Raw genomic sequence first — 21858 nt, 5'->3', positions numbered from 1 at the left:
GAGCATAGTCCGAGATCTGTGCATTTACTACAACGTGCCCCCTCTGAGATATATTACCAATGTGCTGGCAATTGTTGCATTTACTGTAGACTTCCATTATGAAAAGAAAATAGGTTCCACATAATGGTCACATACTGGAACAGGGTATATTACATTGCATGGCACAAAATCCTTTTGTGTTTTGGAATTAAACTGCAGTTTACCATCAATTGCAAAATGTGACTGATGCCTAATAGCACATTCCACTTGAATTACATAGAGTACTGCATACTGCACACAAGTCTCAGGTGTATATATATATATAGCTAGGATGCCCATCGGCCCACAATGGCTGTGCTGACCTTTTAACCACCCCTAAGATCAATCTAACCTTTCCCCTCCCACATAGCCTCTATGTTTCTACCATCCATTGCCTATCCAAGAGTTTCTTAAATGCCTCTAATGTATCTGGCAAGGCATTCTACACACCCCCCACTCTGTAAAAATATCTACCTCTGATATCCCCCCCATTCTTTCTTTCAATCACCTTAAAATTATATTCCCTCAAATTAACCATTTCTGCCCTGATAAAAAGCCTCCGGCTGTCCCCTCAATCTGTGCCTCTAATGTAGGATCGGACGGCAGGACAAAATCATACATTGCAAAAGCGTAAAGGTTAGTTGGTCACGTGCATGCCACTGGGCAGCGTCGTCTCCTCGGGCCTGTTACCATGCCTTATCTCTAAATAAATACATATATAATGACGTTCATCAGACTGTGGGATTACCCTACAATTACAGGTCCAGGCTTGTCACCACGTCATGAAATACCATGAAACCTGCTGCTTTGTGGCAGTGGTACAGTGAAAACATGAAGGTTTGCTATAATTTCAAATAAATAAATGAATTGTGCAAAACTCTGATGGTGAAGTAGTCTTGATGGGTTCATGTCAACTGTTTATTCCTCTCCATAGATGCTGCCTGATCTGCTGAGTTCCTCCAGCATTTATGTGCGTTCAAACTTCAAAGCATCTTTATTATCAAAGTACATATATGTCACCATGTCTTGCAGGCATACTTGATAACTCCATATTGGAATAATGACCGCAACAGAATCAGTGAAAAACCCCACCAATGTGGGCATTCAACCAGTGTGCAAAAAACAACAAACTGTGCAAATACAAAAAAAAGCAATAAATATTGGGAACATGAGGTGAAGAGTCCATAAGTTGTGAGTGAAGTTATCCCCATGACCACTTGGGTTTCCTCTGGGCCTTGGGTTTCTTCCCACATTCCAGAGAGCTTAACCTGGCTGCTGGGGTTTTCTGATTTCCAGTGATCGCATTTTATTTAGATGTGGTCAGTGATGGGGAGGGCTTTGCCCATAATGGACTGGGCTGTATCCACTACTTTTTGTAGGATTTTCCATTCAAGGGCATTGGTGTTTCCATGCCAGGCTGTGATGCAGCCAGACAATATACTCTCTATGGAAGTTTGTCAAAGTTTTAATGTCATGCTGAATCTTTGGAAACTCCTCTGGATTTTCAGATTCTCCAGAATCTTTTGTGTTTAGAACATTTTGATAACGTGACAGTGAAGATGGGCGCCTTAGATGCACAGAATAATTAATTTTCCTTTTTTTAGCTGCAGAATCCAGCCACTCTCCCCTCACCTGGTCTCACATATCACCTTTCAGCTTGTACTGCTTTCCTTTCCCACCTTCCTAATCTGGCTTCTGCCCTCTTCCTTTCCAGTCCTGATGAAGGGTCTCGGCCTGAAACATCAAATGTTTATTCCTTTCCATAGATGCTGCCTGACCTGCTGAGTTCCTCCAGCAATTTGTGTGTGTGTGTGTGTGTGTGTGTGTGTGTGTGCGCGCGCGCGCGCGCGCGCTCCAGATTTCCAGGATCTGCAGAATCTCTTGTTCTCCTTTGTTTTTACATTTAAGTAATAATTAATGAAAGAAATTCGAAGCAAGATGTTTGTCATAGTGTTTGTAACTTGTCAGCAATCATTTCACTCACTACAAATCTGATTCTACAACCTACTGATTCACTTCCAAGAACCCTTTACAACTCATGTTCTCAGGATATTTATCTATCTGCACAGTTTCTCTTCTTTTACACATTGGTTGGTTGTCAGTCTTCGTTTATGTATAGTTTTTCAGAAATCAATTGTATTTCTTTGTTTTCCTGAAAATGTCTGCAAAGAAAAAAGATTCTCAAGGTAGCAAATGGTGACATTTCTGTATTTAGACAATAAATGTGTTTGAACATGGAATAGTGTTTCATTTGGAAAATAATGTTAAACTTCCTTTTTTTTAAATTTCACACGATAGATTTTGCGGATCTGCACCCGATACACACCAGAGCAGGACACGATGACTTTCTCCGACGGCCTTACACTCAACAGGACTCAGATGCATAATGCAGGTTTCGGGCCTCTCACCGACCTTGTCTTCACGTTTGCCAGCCAACTCCTGCCCCTGGAAATGGATGACACCGAAACAGGCCTTCTCAGTGCCATCTGCCTGATCTGTGGGGGTAGGTCTGTCCATTTCACAGGAATATGCTGCATTTTTTTAGCGTATCACTTCACTGCGCCACTGACATGAGTTTAGTTCCTACCGTTGTCTGTAAGGAGTCCCCATGACCACCTGGTTTGGTTTCTTCCCACATTCCAAAGACGTACTGCTTAGGGTTAGTGAGTTGTGGGCATGGAATCTTGGCACTAGAAGCATGGTAACTCTTGCAAGTCCCCCCCTCCCGCCCCCCAGCACATCCTCAGAAGCATACAACCATTTCACTGTACGTTTCAATGTACGTGTGACAAATAAAGCTAATCTTCATCTTTAACTCAGCTAGAGAGGGTGCAGGAAAGATTCATGGGGATGTTACTGGGACTGGAGGGTTTGAGTTATATGGAGTGACTAGGACATTTTCCCCTCGATCATAGGAGGCTGAGGGATGGTATATAAAATTATGAAAGGTATAGATAAGATGTCTTTTTCCCAGGGATAGGGTATTTTAAAACTAGAAGCTTAAGAGAGGGAAGAGTTTTGAAAAGGATCCGAGCAGGCAATTTTTTTCACACAGAGGGTGGTGGGTATGTGGAACGAGCTGCAAGAGGGAGTGGTAGAGGGTGGTATGAATACAATGTTTAAAGATTTGGGCCGGCACATGGATAAGGACGTCTTCAAAGAGCAATGCCTCAAAAAGGCGACATTAACGATCCCCATCACCCAGGACATCATCTCGTCGCTACCATCAGAAAGGAGGTACAGGAACCTGAAGACACATACTCAATATTTTAGAAACAGCTTCTTCCACACCACCAGATTTCTGAACGGACATTGAACCCATGAACATTACCTCACTATTTTTGTTTTACTTTTTTCTCTATTTTTTGCTCGACTTATTTAATTTAATTTTTAAAATATTTATTTATTGTAATTTACCATTTTTTATTATTATGTATTCCAATGTACTGTTGCCACAAAACAAAAAAGATTCACAACTTAAGCCAGTGATATTTGACCTGATTCTGAAGTGCAAGGGATATTGGTCAAATGCAGAGAATTGGGACTATCTCAAGTAGACAACCTGGTTAGTATAACCGAGTGGGGCTGAAGGGCCTGTTCTGACTACCTCTATGACTTTAAGACTTTATCCCACTCTGTGTAAGTTATCATTGCAACCACTAACTCATGCATAGGGTTTCAGAGCTTGAGGTATTCCTACTTTACAATCAAGCAGGAGTTTTACAGGTATGGCAATTATTAACAGGAAAACACTATTGTGTTACTAGCATAATGAATAAAATAACTTATATATTGCCAAAGTAACTTGTATATGATCAGTGTAAGGACATCAAACCCCCTTTCTTAATATTAGCTTCACTTAATGTTTGCATTACATTAATGTAATTAGTTAATTGGCCTTCTCACACTGTCATTTCGTGGAATTCTGTTGTTCCCAAATATCCCAAGGCAGGGATGAAGGTTTGTTCAGAAATATTTTAGTTATTTAGAGATACAGCACAGAGTAGGCCTCTCTGGCCCTTTGAGCCACACTGCCCCAGCAGTCCCCAGAACCCCAATTAACTCCAACCTCATCGCGGCAGTATTTACAGTGATCAATTAACCCACCTGGTACATCTTCATAAAGAGTAAAAGAGAGGCGAGAATGGAGAAAGAGAGCGGAGTCGAGGGGGAATATAAATCAACCGTGATCGAAAGGTGCAGCAGCCTCACTGGGCCAAAAGCCCTAATTCTGTTGCCATGTCTTATGGTTTCATTGTGAGAAAAAATCAAATGCAGGGAGATTTCCAAGTTCTGCCTTCCCTCTGGAAGTATCCCAGTGTGGAGCTGTGACATCCTCCCTTCAGCAGGTAACATTATGGATGTGTAGTGGAGAGTATATTGACCCACTGCATCGCAGTCTGGTATGGGAACACCAATGTCCAGGAATGGAAAGACCTGCAAAATGTAGTGAACACAGCCCAGTCCATCACAGGCAAAGCCCTCCCGCCACTGGGAACATCTACAAGGAACAATGTCATAGGAAAGCTGTATCCATCATCAGGGACCCCCACCATCCAGGCCATGCTCCCTCCTCACTGCTGCCATTGGGAAGGAGGTACAGGAGCCTTATATCCCACATTACCAGGTTCAGGAACATCATTACCCTGCAAACATCCAGCTCCTGAACCATATGGATAACTTCACTCACCTTAAATCCAAACCGTTCTCATAACTTGTAGGCTCACTCTTGAGGATTCTGAACTCATGTTCTCATTATTATTTATTTACTGCTTACTATTATCATTTGTTTTGTATTTGCACAGTTTGTCTTCTTCTGCAGATTGGTTGGTTGTCAGTCTTTCTGTGTAGTTTTACATTGATTCATTGACCTCCTGTGCATGCCCACGAGAGAATGGACCTCAGGGTGGTGTATGATGGCATACACTCAGTAGCCACTTTATTAGGTCGTCGTGGCTATCCCTCGAGGTCGAGGCTGATGGTCTTAGTTCCGTTTGGCCCACAGAGCAAAGACACCTGTGAGTGTATTTGCTTAACGTGTACTTGATGTTGCACTCCAAGAAGCACACGATGCTTCACAAATCAACCAACTGATTCCAGTGGCATGGAAACCACGACGATTGGAGCTGATGGATTTGTTGCAGTCTTCACAGCCGTTGAGTTCGAAGTAACTTCATCCGCCTGTTCCACCGTTGAGGTCTTGGTGGGATTGTTCTTTTTCCGGGACCTCACCCTTGACCTTACCATCATGGGTGACCCTACTAGGAACATAGCTCCAGACAGCATCACTCTCGGGACCTCACCCTTGACCTTACCGCCATGGGTGACCCTACCAGGAGCATAGCTCCAGACGGCATCGCTCTCGGGATCTCAGGACCACACAAGCTTCTCCACCACGACAAGGTGACAATCCATGGAGAAGTTTATTAGATACTGGTGGTAACTATTAAATTGAGCACTGGGTTTATATCTACTTCGATAATAAATTTAATTTGAACTTCAAACTTTAAATCCCAGGTGCTGCCCATCGTAAGCAAATCACACTTATCTGTCAAAGACAAATCATCAGTAGTAGCATGACTTGGTGAAGCTCTTCTAACAAAGTGACCCCGTTTCCCGGAGTGAGGGATCTTCCGCTCAAGGGATAATCTGGATGGAATAGTCATTGTGTGTTAGATTACTAAGGCTTTGAGTATTTCTGGCTCAAACAGAGTTTGCAAAACTTTCAGTGGAATCGTGCAAACGTGGGGGGTGGGGGGGGGGCACAACATTTCCAGCTGCAAAGGAAAAGCACCGGATTTTCCTTCTTTTGAAATTAATCCGTGACGGGATTGTGAAGCCGACTCAGTGGGCCGAATTGTCAAATTCTTCTCCCACGTCTCATGGTCTGGTGGTCTAAATCAAAATATAGAACTTTATTTAGAGATACAGCATGGACATAGCAGATCTAATGGTGTTTAATTAATGCTAGAGTTGCAGTGGTTTCATCAGCTCCTGAGGTGTTTACTGTCACAAGTATTTGTGCTGATCTGCTGCCATCTTCTGGCCAACAAATTTGATCCCAAGTATTTAAATCGTCCTGTAGAAGCAAGAATTAACTTACTTATTCTGTGCCTCTTAGGGATATCCCAAAGTTCTTCTTACTGTCTGTGTACTTTAAACTGTAGTCGCTGTATCGGGAGATGTGTCAATCTCACACCATCAGTTCACTGCGACTCCCATTCCCATTCCGACATGTCTGCCTGTGGCTGTCTCTACTACAATAATGAGGCCACACCTTGTGAGTGTGTGTGGGACTGGACGGCACATCCTTTACAGCATCGATCAGGAGGAACTTCTTTGGCCAGTGGATTAGTCAGTGTTGTGGGGGAGAAGGCAGGAGAATGGGGTTGAGAGGGAAAATTAATCCGCCATGATAGAATGGTACAGTAAAATTGATGGGTCGAATGGCCTAGTTCTTCTCCTATGTGTTTTGGTCTATGGTCTCAGTCAAAATAAAGAACTTGAACAATTTTTATTTAGAGATATAACATGAAACAGACCCTTCCAGTCCTACGAGCCACACCGGCCAGCTACCCACCTACTTAACCCTAGCCTAATCACAGGACAATTCACAGTGACCAGTTAACCTAGCAACCGATATATCTTTTGGACTGCGTGTGCAAACCAGACCACCTGGAGGAAGCCCAGGCAATCAGGGGGAGGAACATACAAATTCCTTACAGACGGCACCTGAATTGAACCCTGAACTCTGGAACACTGTGAGCTGTAACAGCGTCGTGCTAACGCTCTGCTACTGCTGTGCCCTTTTTTCACCTTTTCTGTTTAGTGACTTTTGACTTCAGCATTTCAACTTCTGTGGCTCTGAGCTTGAAGGGCCAGGACCAAGACAGCCAAATTGGCATGAATGATAGGTTTGCTAATTGAAATGCCAGTCATACAGCTCACCTCTGTCAACCAGGGGACCAGGGTTCAAAGTTCAAAGTTAATTTATTATCAAAGAGCATCTATGTCACTATGTACAACCCTGACATTCATTTTCTTGCGGGCATACACAGAATCAATGAAAAACCACACACAAGACAGACAACCAATGTACGAAAGACAACTGTGCAAGTACAAAAAAAAAGCAATAAATATCGAGAGCATAAAATGAAGAGTCCTTGAAAGTGTGTCCATAGGTTGTAGGAAAATTTCAGTGATGGGATGAGTGAAGTTATCCCCTTTGCTTCAAGAGCCTGATGGTTGAGGAGTTATAACTGTTCCTGAACCTGCTGGTGTAAATATTCTTTAATAGTTGGAATTAAAATCCTAACTGGAAACTAAGGCTTTCTTGTTGGTGGTAATGTGGGTGGGAGCTAGGCACGCATGTTACAGCTGTCATTCCAAGCTTTCATGAGGGAGTTGCTCTGTTAAACCTAAATTTAGACGCATGAGGAATTTTCCAACCCTGTTTTTCTTCCATGAAGATCCTAAAAGTCGCAGTCAATTTTCTTGTTATTTCGGTGGTCTGCTGCGGCAGTACCAGGGAGAATCCCAACAGGCGTTGATCTACTGAATCTCCCAGTAGCTGGAAGCTAACAGCAACTCTGGACACCCAGCCCTCCTTGGCCCTAAGGTGAATGATAACGACCCTCCTAGAGGTGATGCTGGTGGAATGGGAGCACCTTTTCCTCTGTTACAGAAGGGTCTGGGATTGAGCCTCAGCGCAAGTGCTGAATGCATTACAATCTGGATTTACACAAAAGACTGAGGGACACTCCCCCACTGGAGGAACTGTCACTGGAGTGAGATACTAAAACAATCTGATCACAGAGATGCAAAACATCACTGTTTGGAACTGGGACCTTATAATTGGAACCTGTTAGACATTACTGGTGTCCTGACGTACATTTTGTGCTTGTAGGTATGATTTCAACACTTAAGAGAAGTTTGAGTAAGTACATAGGTAGAAGAGGTATAGATATGGTCTGTGTGCAGCTTGATCTAGGCAGATTAATAGTTTGGCACAGGCTAGATGGGCCAAAGTGCCTGCTTCTTTGCTGTAGTTTCCTATGACTTTATGATTTATCCCATGACTGAAAATAATCATCTGGTTACTTAAACCCAAGCCATTTGGTCCCTTGTACCCTGTCATTAGCACACTGATGGCTGACACCTCCACATCTCTTCCTGTCCTCCTTAGTTCCTACTCTCCCATAGACCAAAACAGGTTACCACCTTGTTCCCACGTGCTTCTCGCTTCCCCGGGAAAGCAGCAAACAAATCAAAGACCCCCCCCCCCCCACCCGGACGTTCTCATTCTTCTTCCCCCTCCCCGAGGCCACACAGGTTTCCTCCCACATACACGTTGGGGTTATTGAGTTGTGGGCATGCGATGTTGGCACTGGGTCGAGTCGATAGTAAGGAAAGCAAATGCAATGTTAGCATTCATGCCGAGAGGACTGGAACTAAAAAGGGACAATGTGATGCTGAAGCTCTATAAGGCATTGGCCAAACCTCACTTGGAGTATTGTGAGCAGTTTTGGGCCCCTTATCTAAGAATGGATGTGCTGGCACTGGAGAGGGTCCAGAGGAGATTCACAAGAATGATCCCAGGAATTAAAAGTAACATGTGAGTCGTGTTTGATGACTCTAGGCCTGTGTTCACTAGAGTTTAAGGGAAATGGTCAGGAGGGGGTGGTGTGGGGGCAAGAATCTCGCTGAAATGTACCAAAAAATTGAAAGGCCTAGATACAGTGGACATGGAGAGAGTGTTTCCTCTAGTGGGAGAATCTAGGACCAGAGGGCTCAGCCGCAGAATAGGGGGGCGTCCTTTTAAAACAGCGATGAGGTGGAATTTCTTTAGCCAGAGGGTGGTGAACCCGTGAAATTCATTGTTATACACAGCTGTGGAAGCAAAGGCATTGGGTATGTTAAAGAAGAGGTTGAATGATTCTAGTTTAGTAAGAGTATCAAATATTACAGGGAGAAGGCAGGAGAATGGGGTTGAGAGGGAAAATAAATCATCCATGATCGAATGTCAGAGCAGACTCGATGGGATGAATGGCCTGATTCTGCTCTTATGTCTTATGGCTTTATGGGGATGAATATCTAAAAGAATTTCCTCAGATCTTCATAAACATTCCTCTTTCTGCTGACTACAAATTGGCACTGAATTGATATGAGCAGGCAAGTTACAAGTTGCTCAATCATCCCTTCCATCCACAGCCAGAGGTAATGAGTTGAAGAATGAAATTGTAAAGTCAGTCATTGTGATTTTACCTTTGGTCTGCAGATTGCCTGATGTGTTCTGCTGATATCAATCTCTTTATAGATCGGCAAGATCTGGAAAACGCGGGAAAAGTGGACAAACTGCAGGAACCGCTTCTGGAAGCTTTAAAGATTTACATCCGGAAAAGAAGACCCAATAAACCCCATATGTTCCCAAAGATACTAATGAAAATCACAGATCTCCGGAGCATAAGTGCAAAAGGTACCAAGCAAAATAATTATTATAATTATTGAAATGTCAACTGTTTATACCTCTACATAGATGCTGCCAAACGTACACGCAAAATGCTGGAGGAACTCAGCAGGTCAGGCAAAATCTATGGAGTTTTCCATAGCTCACCTGGTTCCTGTCTATACATGCCATCTGACTTGCTGAGCTCCCCTAGCACTCTCTCTCTCTCTCTGTTGCTCTGGATTTCCAGCATCTGCTTGTGTTTATGCCTCTCCATAGATGCTGCCTGATCTGCTGAGTTTCTCCAGCATTTTGTGTGTGCTGATCAAAATTTCCGGCATCTGCAGAACTTCTTGTGTTTAAAGTTATTATAATTTACTGTTTCTGTGTTTTTTATACTGTTTTATTTTTTCTTGGAAGTAATGATGCTACTTTTTTGAAACCAATTTTGGTAGTGGGGATTTAGTTTTTTGATGTAACGGGGTTAGATATTGTCTCCTTATTCAGTCTTGTACAATAAACAGGAATAATTCAACAGGATTATCTCTGAATATAGAAGGTAGGACAGTACAGGGCCTTCCCCTCTCTACACCGGCCATCTCACCTCTGATGTAGGGCTATGACTTGAAACGTCACCAATTCTTTTCCTCCACGACCCCTCTGAGATCCTCCAATAGACAGTGAGTTGTTTCAGAAGAGAAAGATTGAAGATGCTTCCTGTGGAAGCTCTCTAAAAGACAAAAGAAGCCTTCTTGTGTCATATATATAGCTAAGGTGTCTGGACTTCTGCACAGTGCTGCAATAATTTTATATGTTGCACTGTACTGCTGCAGCAAAAAAACCAAATTTCATGACATGTGTGAGTGATGATAAACCTGATTCTGATCTGGGTCTCTATTGTGAACTGAGAGTGGGAATGGAGCAGGGAGAGGGGGAGAGGGGAACCGTGGTTGAGAAAGGGGGCAGGGAGAGGGGGAGAGGGGAACCGTGGTTGAGAAAGGGGGCAGGGTGAGGGGAGGGAGTGGGAAGCACAAGAGAGACATTCTGTAATGATCAATAAACCAATTGTTGGAATCCAATGACCTTGCCCGGTGTCTTAGGGCTGGGTGTATCTGCACCCGTGCCAGCCCCTGACCCTGGCATTCCTCTGCCACCTGTCCCATCCCCCTCCCGTGGCACTCGACCCTCACCATTCCCAGCATCCTTTGCTCCAGCCAGATTTACAAACTCGTTCTCTGCTCAATGTTCACAATACGGTTCTGTGCAAAAGTCTCAGCTACCCTAGCTACATAAATGTGCTTAAGACTTCTGCACTGTACTGTCGTCTTGTCTGATGATCTTCCCATTGCAGCGTTGTCGGCACAATTAGTGAACTGACAACTCACACTCGTTCCTTTATTTACTTGTGCACAAGGAAAACAGCATGGCCCCCTGTCACCTAACTGTCTGAACACGGAAATCCCATCTTTATAGGGAATTTGATTAGTTCATCAGGTGTTCATCCAATAGAAACTGTGTTGCATATTTAAATACCAATCATAATACATGTTTCAGGTGTTAACAACCAATTAAATCTATTTGCTAAGAGCCATAAAATGTAGAACAGTGTAGCACAATACAGGCCCTTCGGCCCACGATGTTGTGATGACTTTTAAACCTCCTCTAAGGTCAATCTAACCCCTCGCTTCCTCATTGCCCTTCTTTTATCCTCCACCCATGTGCCTATCTAAAAGTTTCTTAAATGTCCCTAATATATCTGCCTCTACTATCACCCCTGGCAGTGCAGTCCACACACCCACCACTCTGTGTAAAAATCTACGCTATGTCCCCCGCTATACTTTTCTCCAATAAACTTAAGATTATGCCCCCAGTACCTTAATAATAATGCGTGGAAGAAAATGTATCTCAGGGTAGGACATGGTAACATATATGTACTTTGATAATAATTTTTCTTTGACCCTGACTTTGGGACAGTACAGTGTCTGCACTCTGTTCTGTTGATACACCATTTTATACTTCACAACGTTGCAGGTGGAACACCATCTGTATTTCTGTGCACAAAATGGGGCATCACAGTAGCTTAGAGATTTACATAATACTATTACAGCACCGGGTACACAGGTTCAATTCCTGCCGCTGTCTGTAAGCGATTGTACATTCTCTCCGTGACCATGTGGGTTTCCTCTGAGTGCTCTGGTTTCCTCCCGCATTACAGACGTACGGGTTAGGCTCAGTGAGTTGTGGGTATGCTGTGTGGCACAGGAATTGTGGTGACATTGTGGGCTGCCCAGCACAACCCTCGCTGTTTTGAATTGATACAAATGACTCATTTCACTGTATGTTTCAATGTACACTGACAAGTAAAGTCGATCTTTAATCTCTTTAAAAGGCATTGTAGAGTCTGTGCATCATGTGGGTTTCCTCCTCCCACATTCCAAAGACATACAGATTAGTGGGATAATTGGGCAGTGGGGGCTCATTGGGCCAGAAGGGCCTGTAACTCTAAATTTGTTAAAGAGGTAATGATTAGACTGCAGAGAATAAAACTAGAATTGAAAAGTCTGAAATGCTGAAATTATTATCTGTGGAAGAGAAGCAAGATTGCATTGAGATCTTTATAGAGGTTGTCTGAAAAATACTTGTTCTAGATTGTTAAAAACAAAGGTTTGTTTGGACTGGTTGGGGGATAAGGGTGGTCCAACAAAGAACGTTCACCGTAACTAAAAAGAGTCTCTCCACCACCCAGGTGCCGAACGTGTCATCACGCTTAAACTGGAGATCCCTGGGTCGATGCCGCCCCTCATTCAAGAAATGTTGGAGAACTCAGAAGGACATGATCCCCTCGCCCCCGCAGCGGACGAAAGCACAGAAACTAACAGCCGGGCGCTAGAAGCCAGTGCCAGCCCCACTGTGTCTCCCAACACCGCAGCCAATGGACCAAACCACCGTGTACCAAACACACAGTGAAATGGCGCAGACTCACCACATCCATTCACAAACGTGGTATTTTCATTGTTATTTTCTTTTACTTTTGTTTTGAACAAGCAAGGCCCGAAGGTCCAGGCTGAAAATGGTGTATTCAACGTTAAAATTGCTGATGCTCTTGACCATAATGGATTTTGGAGTCTGGGAATACTGAGGAAGGAACTTTCTCAGTCAGGTCTCTTCCTCATGGATTGTATGATCAGCTCAGAGTCTGATACCTGGTATAGTCCATCTGTATATCCACTGTTGCATGCTGGCGAGAAACCATGGGAATGATGGTGAACTCTGATTATTACCTTACTTTGCGGAGTTATTCCTCAATGTGAACTCACTTTCTACGCTGGAGATTCTGGTGCTTTCTTAATGACTTGCATATCATGTTCCACACACACACACACACACACACACACACACACACACACACACACACACACACACACACACACACACACACACGCACACACACACGCACACACACACACGCACACACACACACACACACACACACACACACACGGCGGTCAGGTGAGTTATGGTTGTGGATTCTCCGGATTATTCTTAATGTTGTGTTTTCCTGCATTTTCTATTCAGATTCGCCTAAAGGCTGGAATTCTACCCTCAATGAACCAGCATTCAGCATTCAAACAGACAAGGACATACACTCAGTGTGGCCACTTCATTAGGTACAGGAATGGAACCCAGTGTGATCTTTTGTTGCTGTAGCCCATCCACTTCAGTGTTCAATGTGTTCTGTTCTGCTGTAACGTGTGGTTATTTGAGTTACTGTCAGCTTGAACCAGTCTGGCCATTCTCCTCTGACCTCTCTCACTAACAAGGCATTTTCACCCAAAGAACTGCTGCTCACTGGATATTTTTTTTTTCTGTTTTTTTGCAGCATTCTCTGTAAACTCTAGAGACTGTTGTGTGTGAAAATCCCAGGAGATCAGCAGTTTGTGAGATACTCAAACCACCCTGTCTGGCACCAACAATCATTCCCCAGTCAAAGCCACTTAGATCACATTTCTTCCCATTCTGATGTTCGGCCTGAACAACAACTGAACCTCTTGACCATGTCTGCATGCTTTTATGCATGAGGTGCTGCCACCTGATTGGCTGATTAGATATCTGCATTAATGAGCAGGTGTACCTAATAAAGTGGCCACTGAGTGTACTTCACCTTCTTTTGCAATGAAAAAGAGAGGTTGATATTTTAATTTTTTTAATGCTGTTGTTAAGTACTGCTGGTGATCGTTTCCCACTGGCACACAGTTAGCCAACACGACCATGTTCTTTGTATGCGTGTTTACATTTCACAAGCACTTAAATAACAGATTTTTTTAAGGAAGGCGAAAGCATTTCTCTGCAGACAGTAATATGATATTTTTGCAGTTGAGCTTTTTCCATTTCACGTTCGCTTTGTACTAGCATCCAAAGCTAGTCGAATATGTTTTTCTTTTATTATTTCAGCTGGGCAAATTCAGCAACAGATCAAAAGGTAAAAATGAGAAAGCTGCATGTTGTCGCAGTAAAGGTAGCCTCCAAGGCACAACACTTTTTAGTGTAATATTGTTGTTTTATCTGCTTGTTCATGAGCCAGTAAGTGAATTTCACCCGGTGGCTGACGCACATTATATCTCTCTGCAGAAGCGTGTAACTATTGTAGATTTATTCTCGAGTACAGTAATTTGAGTTTATCAAATCATTCTCGTGTATAAAACACTAGTGGGATGTTGTTTTTTTAGCATTAGGACTGCTCCGTACTTTTACTGGCTCCGTTTGTACATTGAAATTGTTTAACAATGCCTTCTATGTTCATATACTGGTTATCTTTTCCATTACGTTTCCTGGCAAAAGAATAAAGTATATTTATTTTACCGTGTGCTCTCGCGTTATTTCTTTTCCCTGCAACTTTAGTTTGTTTCATCTTCACCGATTGGAGTTAACTGAGCTTCCAAAGGAACACACAGTCAAAAACAGGGTAGCAGTGTTTGTCTAGAGTGCAAATTTCACCCTTTCACCCTGAAACCAAGCTTCGCTTCATGCCGATTGGATCGCAACTCAAAACAAAAAGTGAAATTGGCCTCAGGGATAATTGAAACAATATTTGTGTGGTTTTCCATCCACAAGAAAGCAGGGAAGCTGACCAGCACACCACCCAACGAGATCAGGCTGAATTGAACGCTACCATAGTCAGCCCTTAAAGGTACAGCCATGATGGAATGACTCAATGAGCTGAATGGCCTAATTCTGCTCCTTTGTCTTATGGTTCATCCACTCCAGGCAGCAACAACAACCCCCGTTATCGGTATTGGATTCTTATTATCACATGGAGTAATTGAGCAATACAGAATAGATACAGACCCTTCAGTCCAACAAGCCTATGCTGACTACCATTCTCACCCAACTAGTCTCAATTTCCCGCATTCTGCCCTTCCCTCCATGTACCTATATAAGTGCTTCTTAGTTGATAGTATTGTACCCGCCCCGGTCACTTCCTCTGGTAGCTCATTTCATACACTCGCCACCCTCTGTGTGAAAAAGATGTCCTCAGGTCCCTTCTAAATCTTTCCCCTCTCACCCTAAATCTATACACCCTAGTTTTGGACCGCCCCCACCTGTGGAAAAGACTGTTTCCCCATCCACCTTATCTATACCTCCCATAATTTTAAACACTTCCATGAGGTCACCCCTGCATTCCAAGAAATAAAGACGCTGCCTGGCTAAGCTCTCCCTATAACTCAGGCCCTCTAATCCAGGAATTGTGAACTCAGTCAGCTCCATCATAGGCTCTAGTCTCCCCAGCATCCAGGACGTCTTCAAGGAGAGACGCCTCAAAAAGGTGACATCCATCATTAAGTACCCCCATCACCCAGAACCTGCCCTCTTCTCATTACTAGCATCAGGGAGCAGGTATAGGAGGCTGAAGGCACACACTCAACAATTCAACAACACTTTCTTCTCCTCTGCCATCAGATGTCTGAATGGACATTGAACCCATGAACACTACCTCACTACTTTTTTTCTCTTTTTGCACTACTCATTCAATTGAACTTTAAAAAATATATATATATATTAGTAGGCAGCCATTGATCGCAGGGAATCATGTGTTTGTGCCCTCTCCAGGGTACAAGCCTGGGTGGGAAGATTTGAAGAACCGGCTGTTGCCCGTGCAGCGGGATCCCCCTCTCCACGTCACTGATGTAGTCCAAGGGAAGGGCAAGCTCCGATACAGTTTGGCACCAGTGTCATCGCGGAGGTTCCCAGAGAGAAGCTGTAAACAACATCAAACTGCCTTAGGGACCCCGGCTCCAGATTTCTTCCTCGGGATTTACTCCCGAAGCCTATGGCCGTAAGGCAGTGGAGGTTTAAAATCAGAGTTTCTCTTCTCCTAGACAGGCTGCCGTCAAAGGCTGACGAGCCCCACCTGCCCGAAGAAACTGGTTTTGAGGCACCAGTGGTCTGCCTTTGCCCCTTGTCAGTAGAAACAGTTCCACTGGGCCTAGTAGCTAAGCCACACGTGAAGGCCAAGATTTGGACTTGGTTGTCAGAGGCTGTTAGTCACACGCCATTTGGAGCACTTTATAGGTAGTGGAGGCTTATCCCCACTACCACCCCGGCTGTGACAACCTTAGGAACCAAATACTTACTGTAACTTACAGTTTGCTATTAGTATGTTTGCATTGTACTATTGCCACATTTCAGGACGTATGCTGGTGATATTGAACCTGATCCTGATTCTGAAACATCCTTGAGAATGATTTCTGCATTCTTTCCAGTTCAGCCACATCTCTCCTATAACAGGGTGACCAAACCTGTATGTCGTACTCCAAGCAAGGCCTCACCACTAACTTATAAAACTGGAATGTAATGTCCCAACTACTAGACTCAGTGCTCTAACCAGTCTGCTAAACACCTTCTTCAGTACTCAGTCCACCTGTCCACATGTAGTGAAAATACATAACATAAAAACATAAGAAATAGGAGCAGGAGTCGGCCATCCGGCCCATCGAGCCTGCCCCACCATTCAATAAGATAATGGCTGATCTGTCCGTAAACTCAGTTCCATCTACCTGCCTTTTCCCCATAACCCTCAATTCCCCTACTACGTAAAAATCTAACTCTATCTAAAATATATTTAGTGAAAAAGCCTCAACTGCTTCCCTGGGCAGAGAATTCCACAGATTCACCACTCTCTGGGAAAAAGTTTCTCCTCATCTCTGTCCTAAATCTTCTCCCCTGAATCTTGAGGCAATGTCCCCTAGTTCTAGTCTCACCTACCAATGGAAACAACTTTCCTACTTCTATCTTATCTATCCCTTTCAAAATTTTGTATCTTTCTACAAGATCCCCTTTCATGCTTCTGAACTCCAGAGAGTATAGTCCCAAGTGATTCAATCTCTCCTCATAAGTTAACCCCTTCATCTCTGGAATCAACCTGGTGAACCTCCTCTGCACAGCTTCCAAAGCCAGTATATCCCTCCTCAAGTACGGAGACCAGAACTGCACACAGTACTACAGCTGTGGCCTCACCAGTACCCTGTATAGTTGCAGCATGACTTCCCTGCTCTTGAATTCAATCCCTCTAGCAATGAAGGCCAACATTCCATTTGCTTTCTTAATAACCTGTTGTACCTGCAAGCCAACTTTTTGCAATTCATGCACAAGCACTCCCAAGTCCCTCTGCACAACAGCATGCTGCAATCTCCCACCATTTAAATAATAATCTGCTCTTCCATTATTCCTTCCAAAGTGGATGATCTCGCACTTACCAACGTTGTATTCCATCTTCTAGACCTTGGCCCACTTACTTAACCTATCTACATCCCTCTGCAGACTCTCCACATCCTCTGTACAATTTGCTTTTCCACTCAGTTTAGTGTCATCAGCAAATTTTGCTACGCTACACTCAGTCCCCTCTTCGAAATCATCAATGTAAATGGTAAACAGCTGCGGGCCCAGCACCGACCCCTGCAGCACCCCACTCACCACTGACTGCCAACCGGAGAAACACCCATTTAGATAGATAGATAGATAGATACTTTATTCATCCCCATGGGGAAATTCAACTTTTTTCCAATGTCCCATACACTTGTTGTAGCAAAACTAATTACATACAATACTTAACTCAGTAAAAAATATGATATGCATCTAAATCACTATCTCAAAAAGCATTAATAATAGCTTTTAAAAAGTTCTTAAGTCCTGGCGGTTGAATTGTAAAGCCTAATGGCATTGGGGAGTATTGACCTCTTCATCCTGTCTGAGGAGCATTGCATCGATAGTAACCTGTCGCTGAAACTGCTTCTCTGTCTCTGGATGGTGCTATGTAGAGGATGTTCAGAGTTTTCCATAATTGACCGTAGCCTACTCAGCGCCCTTCGCTCAGCTACCGATGTTAAACTCTCCAGTACTTTGCCCACGACAGAGCCCGCCTTCCTTACCAGCTTATTAAGACGTGAGGCGTCCCTCTTCTTAATACTTCCTCCCAAACTCTCTGCCTTCTATTGGTTAACCAATCCACTATCCATGTCAATATACGTACTTCCTCTGACTCCATGTGTCTGTATCTTATTTATAAGTCTCTTGTGTGGCACCTTATTGAATGCTTTCTGGAAACCCAGTATACGACATCCACCTGCTCCCCTCTATCCACTGCACTCATTATGTCCTCAAAGAACTCCAGGAAGTTTGTCAAACAGGACCTGCCCTGTTCAGGGTAAAGCTTTTTGACTTTGTGCCATTCAGACAGATCATTTTAAACACAAGTACATTAAGGTAGTAAAAAGGAGGGCAGAATGAAGAATAAATTATTACAAAGTGCAGTACAAATAAAGTTCATGCTGACTGTTAGTTCAAAGTTAATAAAGCTCAGAATAAATTTATTATCAGAGTTGTCACTGTATACAACCCTGAGATTCGGTTTTCTTGTGGGCATTCACAGGAAATACAAAGACACACCATGGCCAACAAAATGGAGAAACACCAGTGTGCAAAAGACAACAAACTGCAAATTAATAACAATAACAATAATAAATAAATAAGCAACAAATATCAAGAACATGAGATGAAGAGTCCATGAAAGTGAGTCCATAGGTCATGGGAACAGTTCAGTGATGGGGTGAGTGAAGTTATCCCCTCTGGTTCAGGAGCCTGATGGTTGAGGGGTACTAACTGTTCCCAAACCTGGTGGTGTGGGACCCGCGGCTCCTGTCCCTTCTTCCCGATGGCCATTAGGGAAAAGGGGGAGGATGCTGATCTGAATCTCTGTGATAGGTATTGATGGCCTCATCAATGGGATGCTAATCATGTAAATTATTATTCTGTGTCTCTGGCATTTTTCTAACACCATGTGCACTGCAATATGTTCTCATTTCATTTAAGTAATATTATGCTTTTTATTCTTAGAACATTACAGCCCAGTACAGTCTCTTCAGCCCACTATGCTGTGCTGTCCTTTTAACCTACTCCAAGATCAATTTAATCCCTCCCTCCCACATAGCTGTTATATTTTGTAACTCCAAAACATAAAACGAATTGAAAGCGAAAGACAGGGAGACTGGGGATAAATGTGTATACTTTGTTTTTACTTGTACCGTACACGCACGTATGACGTGGTGGTGTATTGACGTATGCCATTCACGTACTTCTATGTACTATATAACCCATAATGAATTATTTAAATGAAGAAGAATGCTTAATCAAACAATATATTTATAACATTACTCAAACATTACTAAAATATTAAATACATGACAATGGCCTTCCATTTTTCTATTATCCATGCCCCGCTTAAATGTCCCTCATGTATCTGCCTCTACCACCATCCCTCTCAAGTGTTTCACCACTCTCTGTATAAAAAAACACATCTCTGACATCACCCCTATACTTTCCTTCAAATTATGCCCTCTTTTATTAGCCATTTCTGTCCTGGGGAAAAATATCTGGCTGCCCACTCTATCTATGCCTCTTATCATCTCTATAAAGTCACCTCTCATCCTCCTTTGCTCCAAAGTGAAAAACCCTAGCCTCATAATCTATCCTCGTAAAACATGCTGTCTAATCCAGGCAGTATCCTAGTAAATCTCCTCTTCACCGTTTTAAAAATTCCCCATCTTCCTAGAATGAGGCAAACAGAAGTAAACGCATTATACCAAGCGTGGTCTAATTTGGCTTTGTAACACCAGTACAGAAAACTTCCTCCCAGTCATAAAACTAGATTTATAACCCTTGTTGGACATGATAAGGGGCGTGGGCGGGAGCTGGTGACAGCAGAACGTGAATTAATTTTTTAAAATCCCATTAAAAAAATCCAGGGGTCTGCCGTGATGGATCTTAGGACCACGCGGAAGCCTTGGTTAAAATGATGCAGTGAAACTACGTTCGGCTCCGCCTTAGAGGAAGCCTCTGGGTCCGTCAGAAGTTTATCCCCACGTGGTGGAAGAATTCAGCACGAGGGTGATTAAAGCGATTTTCAAACTCTGTTTCCAAATGAGAAGACGCATTAATTTCATTTTGTGCCGCGGATTAGTGCAGGTAAGAACGGGGTGGCAGCGCGGATGAATGAGAGGCTGAGGAGATGTTTCAGGGGGCAGAGTTACAAGTTCTTGGATCATGTGGAACCTTTTCTGGGGAAGGGGGCGACCTGTTCAAGAGGGATGGGTCGCACCTGAACTGGAGGGGGACGAGTATCCTGGCAGGGAGGTTTGTTGGTACTCCGGAGGGTTTAAACTAGTTTTGCAGGGGGCTGTGAACCGGAGCCCCACATCAGCAAGGTCGGACCGGAAGGTGGATTTCAGGGAAAGCGTTGAAAGGCAAAATCGAAATAACAGGTATGATAGATTGAAGTGTGTATATTTTAAAGTATGGGCACATGTGATGAACTTAGAGCATGGATCAGCATTACTGAAACGTGGTTGAGAGGGGAACAGGAATGGGTGAATAATGTTACCAGTTTTAGGAAGGATAGAGGAGGAGGTGAAAGAGGGGTGGAGGTGAATTACTAATCAGGGACAATATCATAACTGCACTCGGGGGGTCTGACACTGACTGCGTTTGGGTGCAACTCAGGAATAGGAAGCGTGCTGTCGCGCTGACGGGATTGTACTGACAGACCCCCACCGGGACACTGAGGAGCAGATATGTAATCATATCAAGGAAATGTGTAAAATAATGGGGTTGTTGTCAGAGAGGATTTCAACTTCCTTAATATAAACTGGGACCTTCTTAGTGCAAGGGGTTCAGATGGGGCAGAATTTGTTAAGCGTATCCAGGAAGGTCTCTTAAATCATATGTGGACGGTCTAATAAAAGGAGGGGCCGAACTGGACCCGGTGTTTGGTCATGAGCCTGGCCAGGTGACTGACCTTTCAATGGGCGAACAGTCAGGAAACAGTAACTACAACTCCTTATCTTCCAGGATAACTATAGATAAGGAATAGGTATGGTCCTTGTGCGAGAGTTTTAAACTGGAGTAGGGCAAATTACGAGAGTGTTAGGCAGGCACTAGGAAGAGTTAATTGGGAGCACCTTTTCTCTGGCAAGTTCACATCAGACACGTGGAGGGTGTTTAACGATCAACTGCACAGAGGACATGAAAGGTATGTTCCTGATAGAAGGAAGGACGGGGATGGAAAGGTGAGAGAACCTTGGATGTCCAGAAAGGTGATGAATTTAGTCAAGAAGAAAAAGGAAGAGTATGTAAATCTTCAGAAATTGGGTTCAAAAGGAGCACACTACAAACAAGGATAAAGAAGCCAGAAAAGAACTAAAGGGAATTAGGAAAGCCAGGAGGGGCCATGAAAACCCCTTGGCGGGTAGGATTAAGGTGAATCTCAAGGAATGCTCTACATACTTTAAGAGTAAAAGGATAATTAGGGAGAGAGTGGGACCTCTCAAGGATAAAGAGGGGAACATTTGCTTGGATGCGGAGAATGTGAGTGAGAGACTTAATGAGTACTTTGCTTCGGTATTTACCAAGGAAAAGGATGTGGAGGGTCAGGAGTTCAGTGCTGAGTGTATAAATACATTAGGGTATTATGCAGAGGTCGAGGAGGAGGATGTTTTGAACCTCCTAATGAGTAATCTCCTGATGAGATTTACCCCAGGATATTGAAGGAGGCAAGACACGAGATTCCTGGGCCCTTGACCAATATCTTGTCCTCTAGCCACGGGCAAGGTCCTGGAGGGCTGGTGAGTGGAATGTATTGTACCTCTATTTAAGGGAAAAGTTCTGGAAACTATAGACCGGCGAGTCTCATGTCAGTTGTAGGGAAATTGCTGGAATAATTCTGAGAGATAGAATATATCAGCATTTGGGCACCCGTGGCCTGATGAGGGAAAGTCAGCCTGACTCTTCGTGATAGGTCATGCCTTGACTGAGTTTCTTCACAAGCTGATGAGAGGGATTGATGA

General features: G+C 43.6%; 1 protein-coding gene and 1 long non-coding RNA gene across 4 annotated transcripts in view; both read left to right on the top strand.

Annotated features, from left to right (window-relative positions):
- The window catches only part of LOC140713893 (retinoic acid receptor beta), a 259900-nt gene extending 245578 nt beyond the window's left edge, over nt 1–14322 (top strand). For all 3 annotated transcript variants that reach the window (XM_073024544.1, XM_073024543.1, XM_073024542.1), the window contains 3 exons: nt 2317–2521; nt 9335–9493; nt 12210–14322. In XM_073024544.1, coding sequence (XP_072880645.1) covers nt 2317–2521; nt 9335–9493; nt 12210–12430 — 585 coding nt within the window. In that variant the 3' untranslated portion in view covers nt 12431–14322. The remainder of the gene's footprint in view (nt 1–2316; nt 2522–9334; nt 9494–12209) is intronic.
- A 5560-nt stretch (nt 14323–19882) lies between these two features.
- Nucleotides 19883–21858, top strand: part of LOC140713892 (uncharacterized) — a 36108-nt gene continuing 34132 nt past the window's right edge. Inside the window, exon 1 of the long non-coding RNA XR_012095761.1 lies at nt 19883–19981. This is a non-coding gene — a long non-coding RNA (uncharacterized lncRNA). The remainder of the gene's footprint in view (nt 19982–21858) is intronic.

Source organism: Hemitrygon akajei, chromosome 20 (genome assembly GCF_048418815.1).
Source record: "Hemitrygon akajei chromosome 20, sHemAka1.3, whole genome shotgun sequence".
NCBI classification, from domain to species: Eukaryota; Metazoa; Chordata; class Chondrichthyes; order Myliobatiformes; family Dasyatidae; genus Hemitrygon; species Hemitrygon akajei.
The sequence above is the reverse complement of the archived record's forward strand: the minus strand, read 5'-3'. Positions and strand labels throughout refer to the sequence as shown.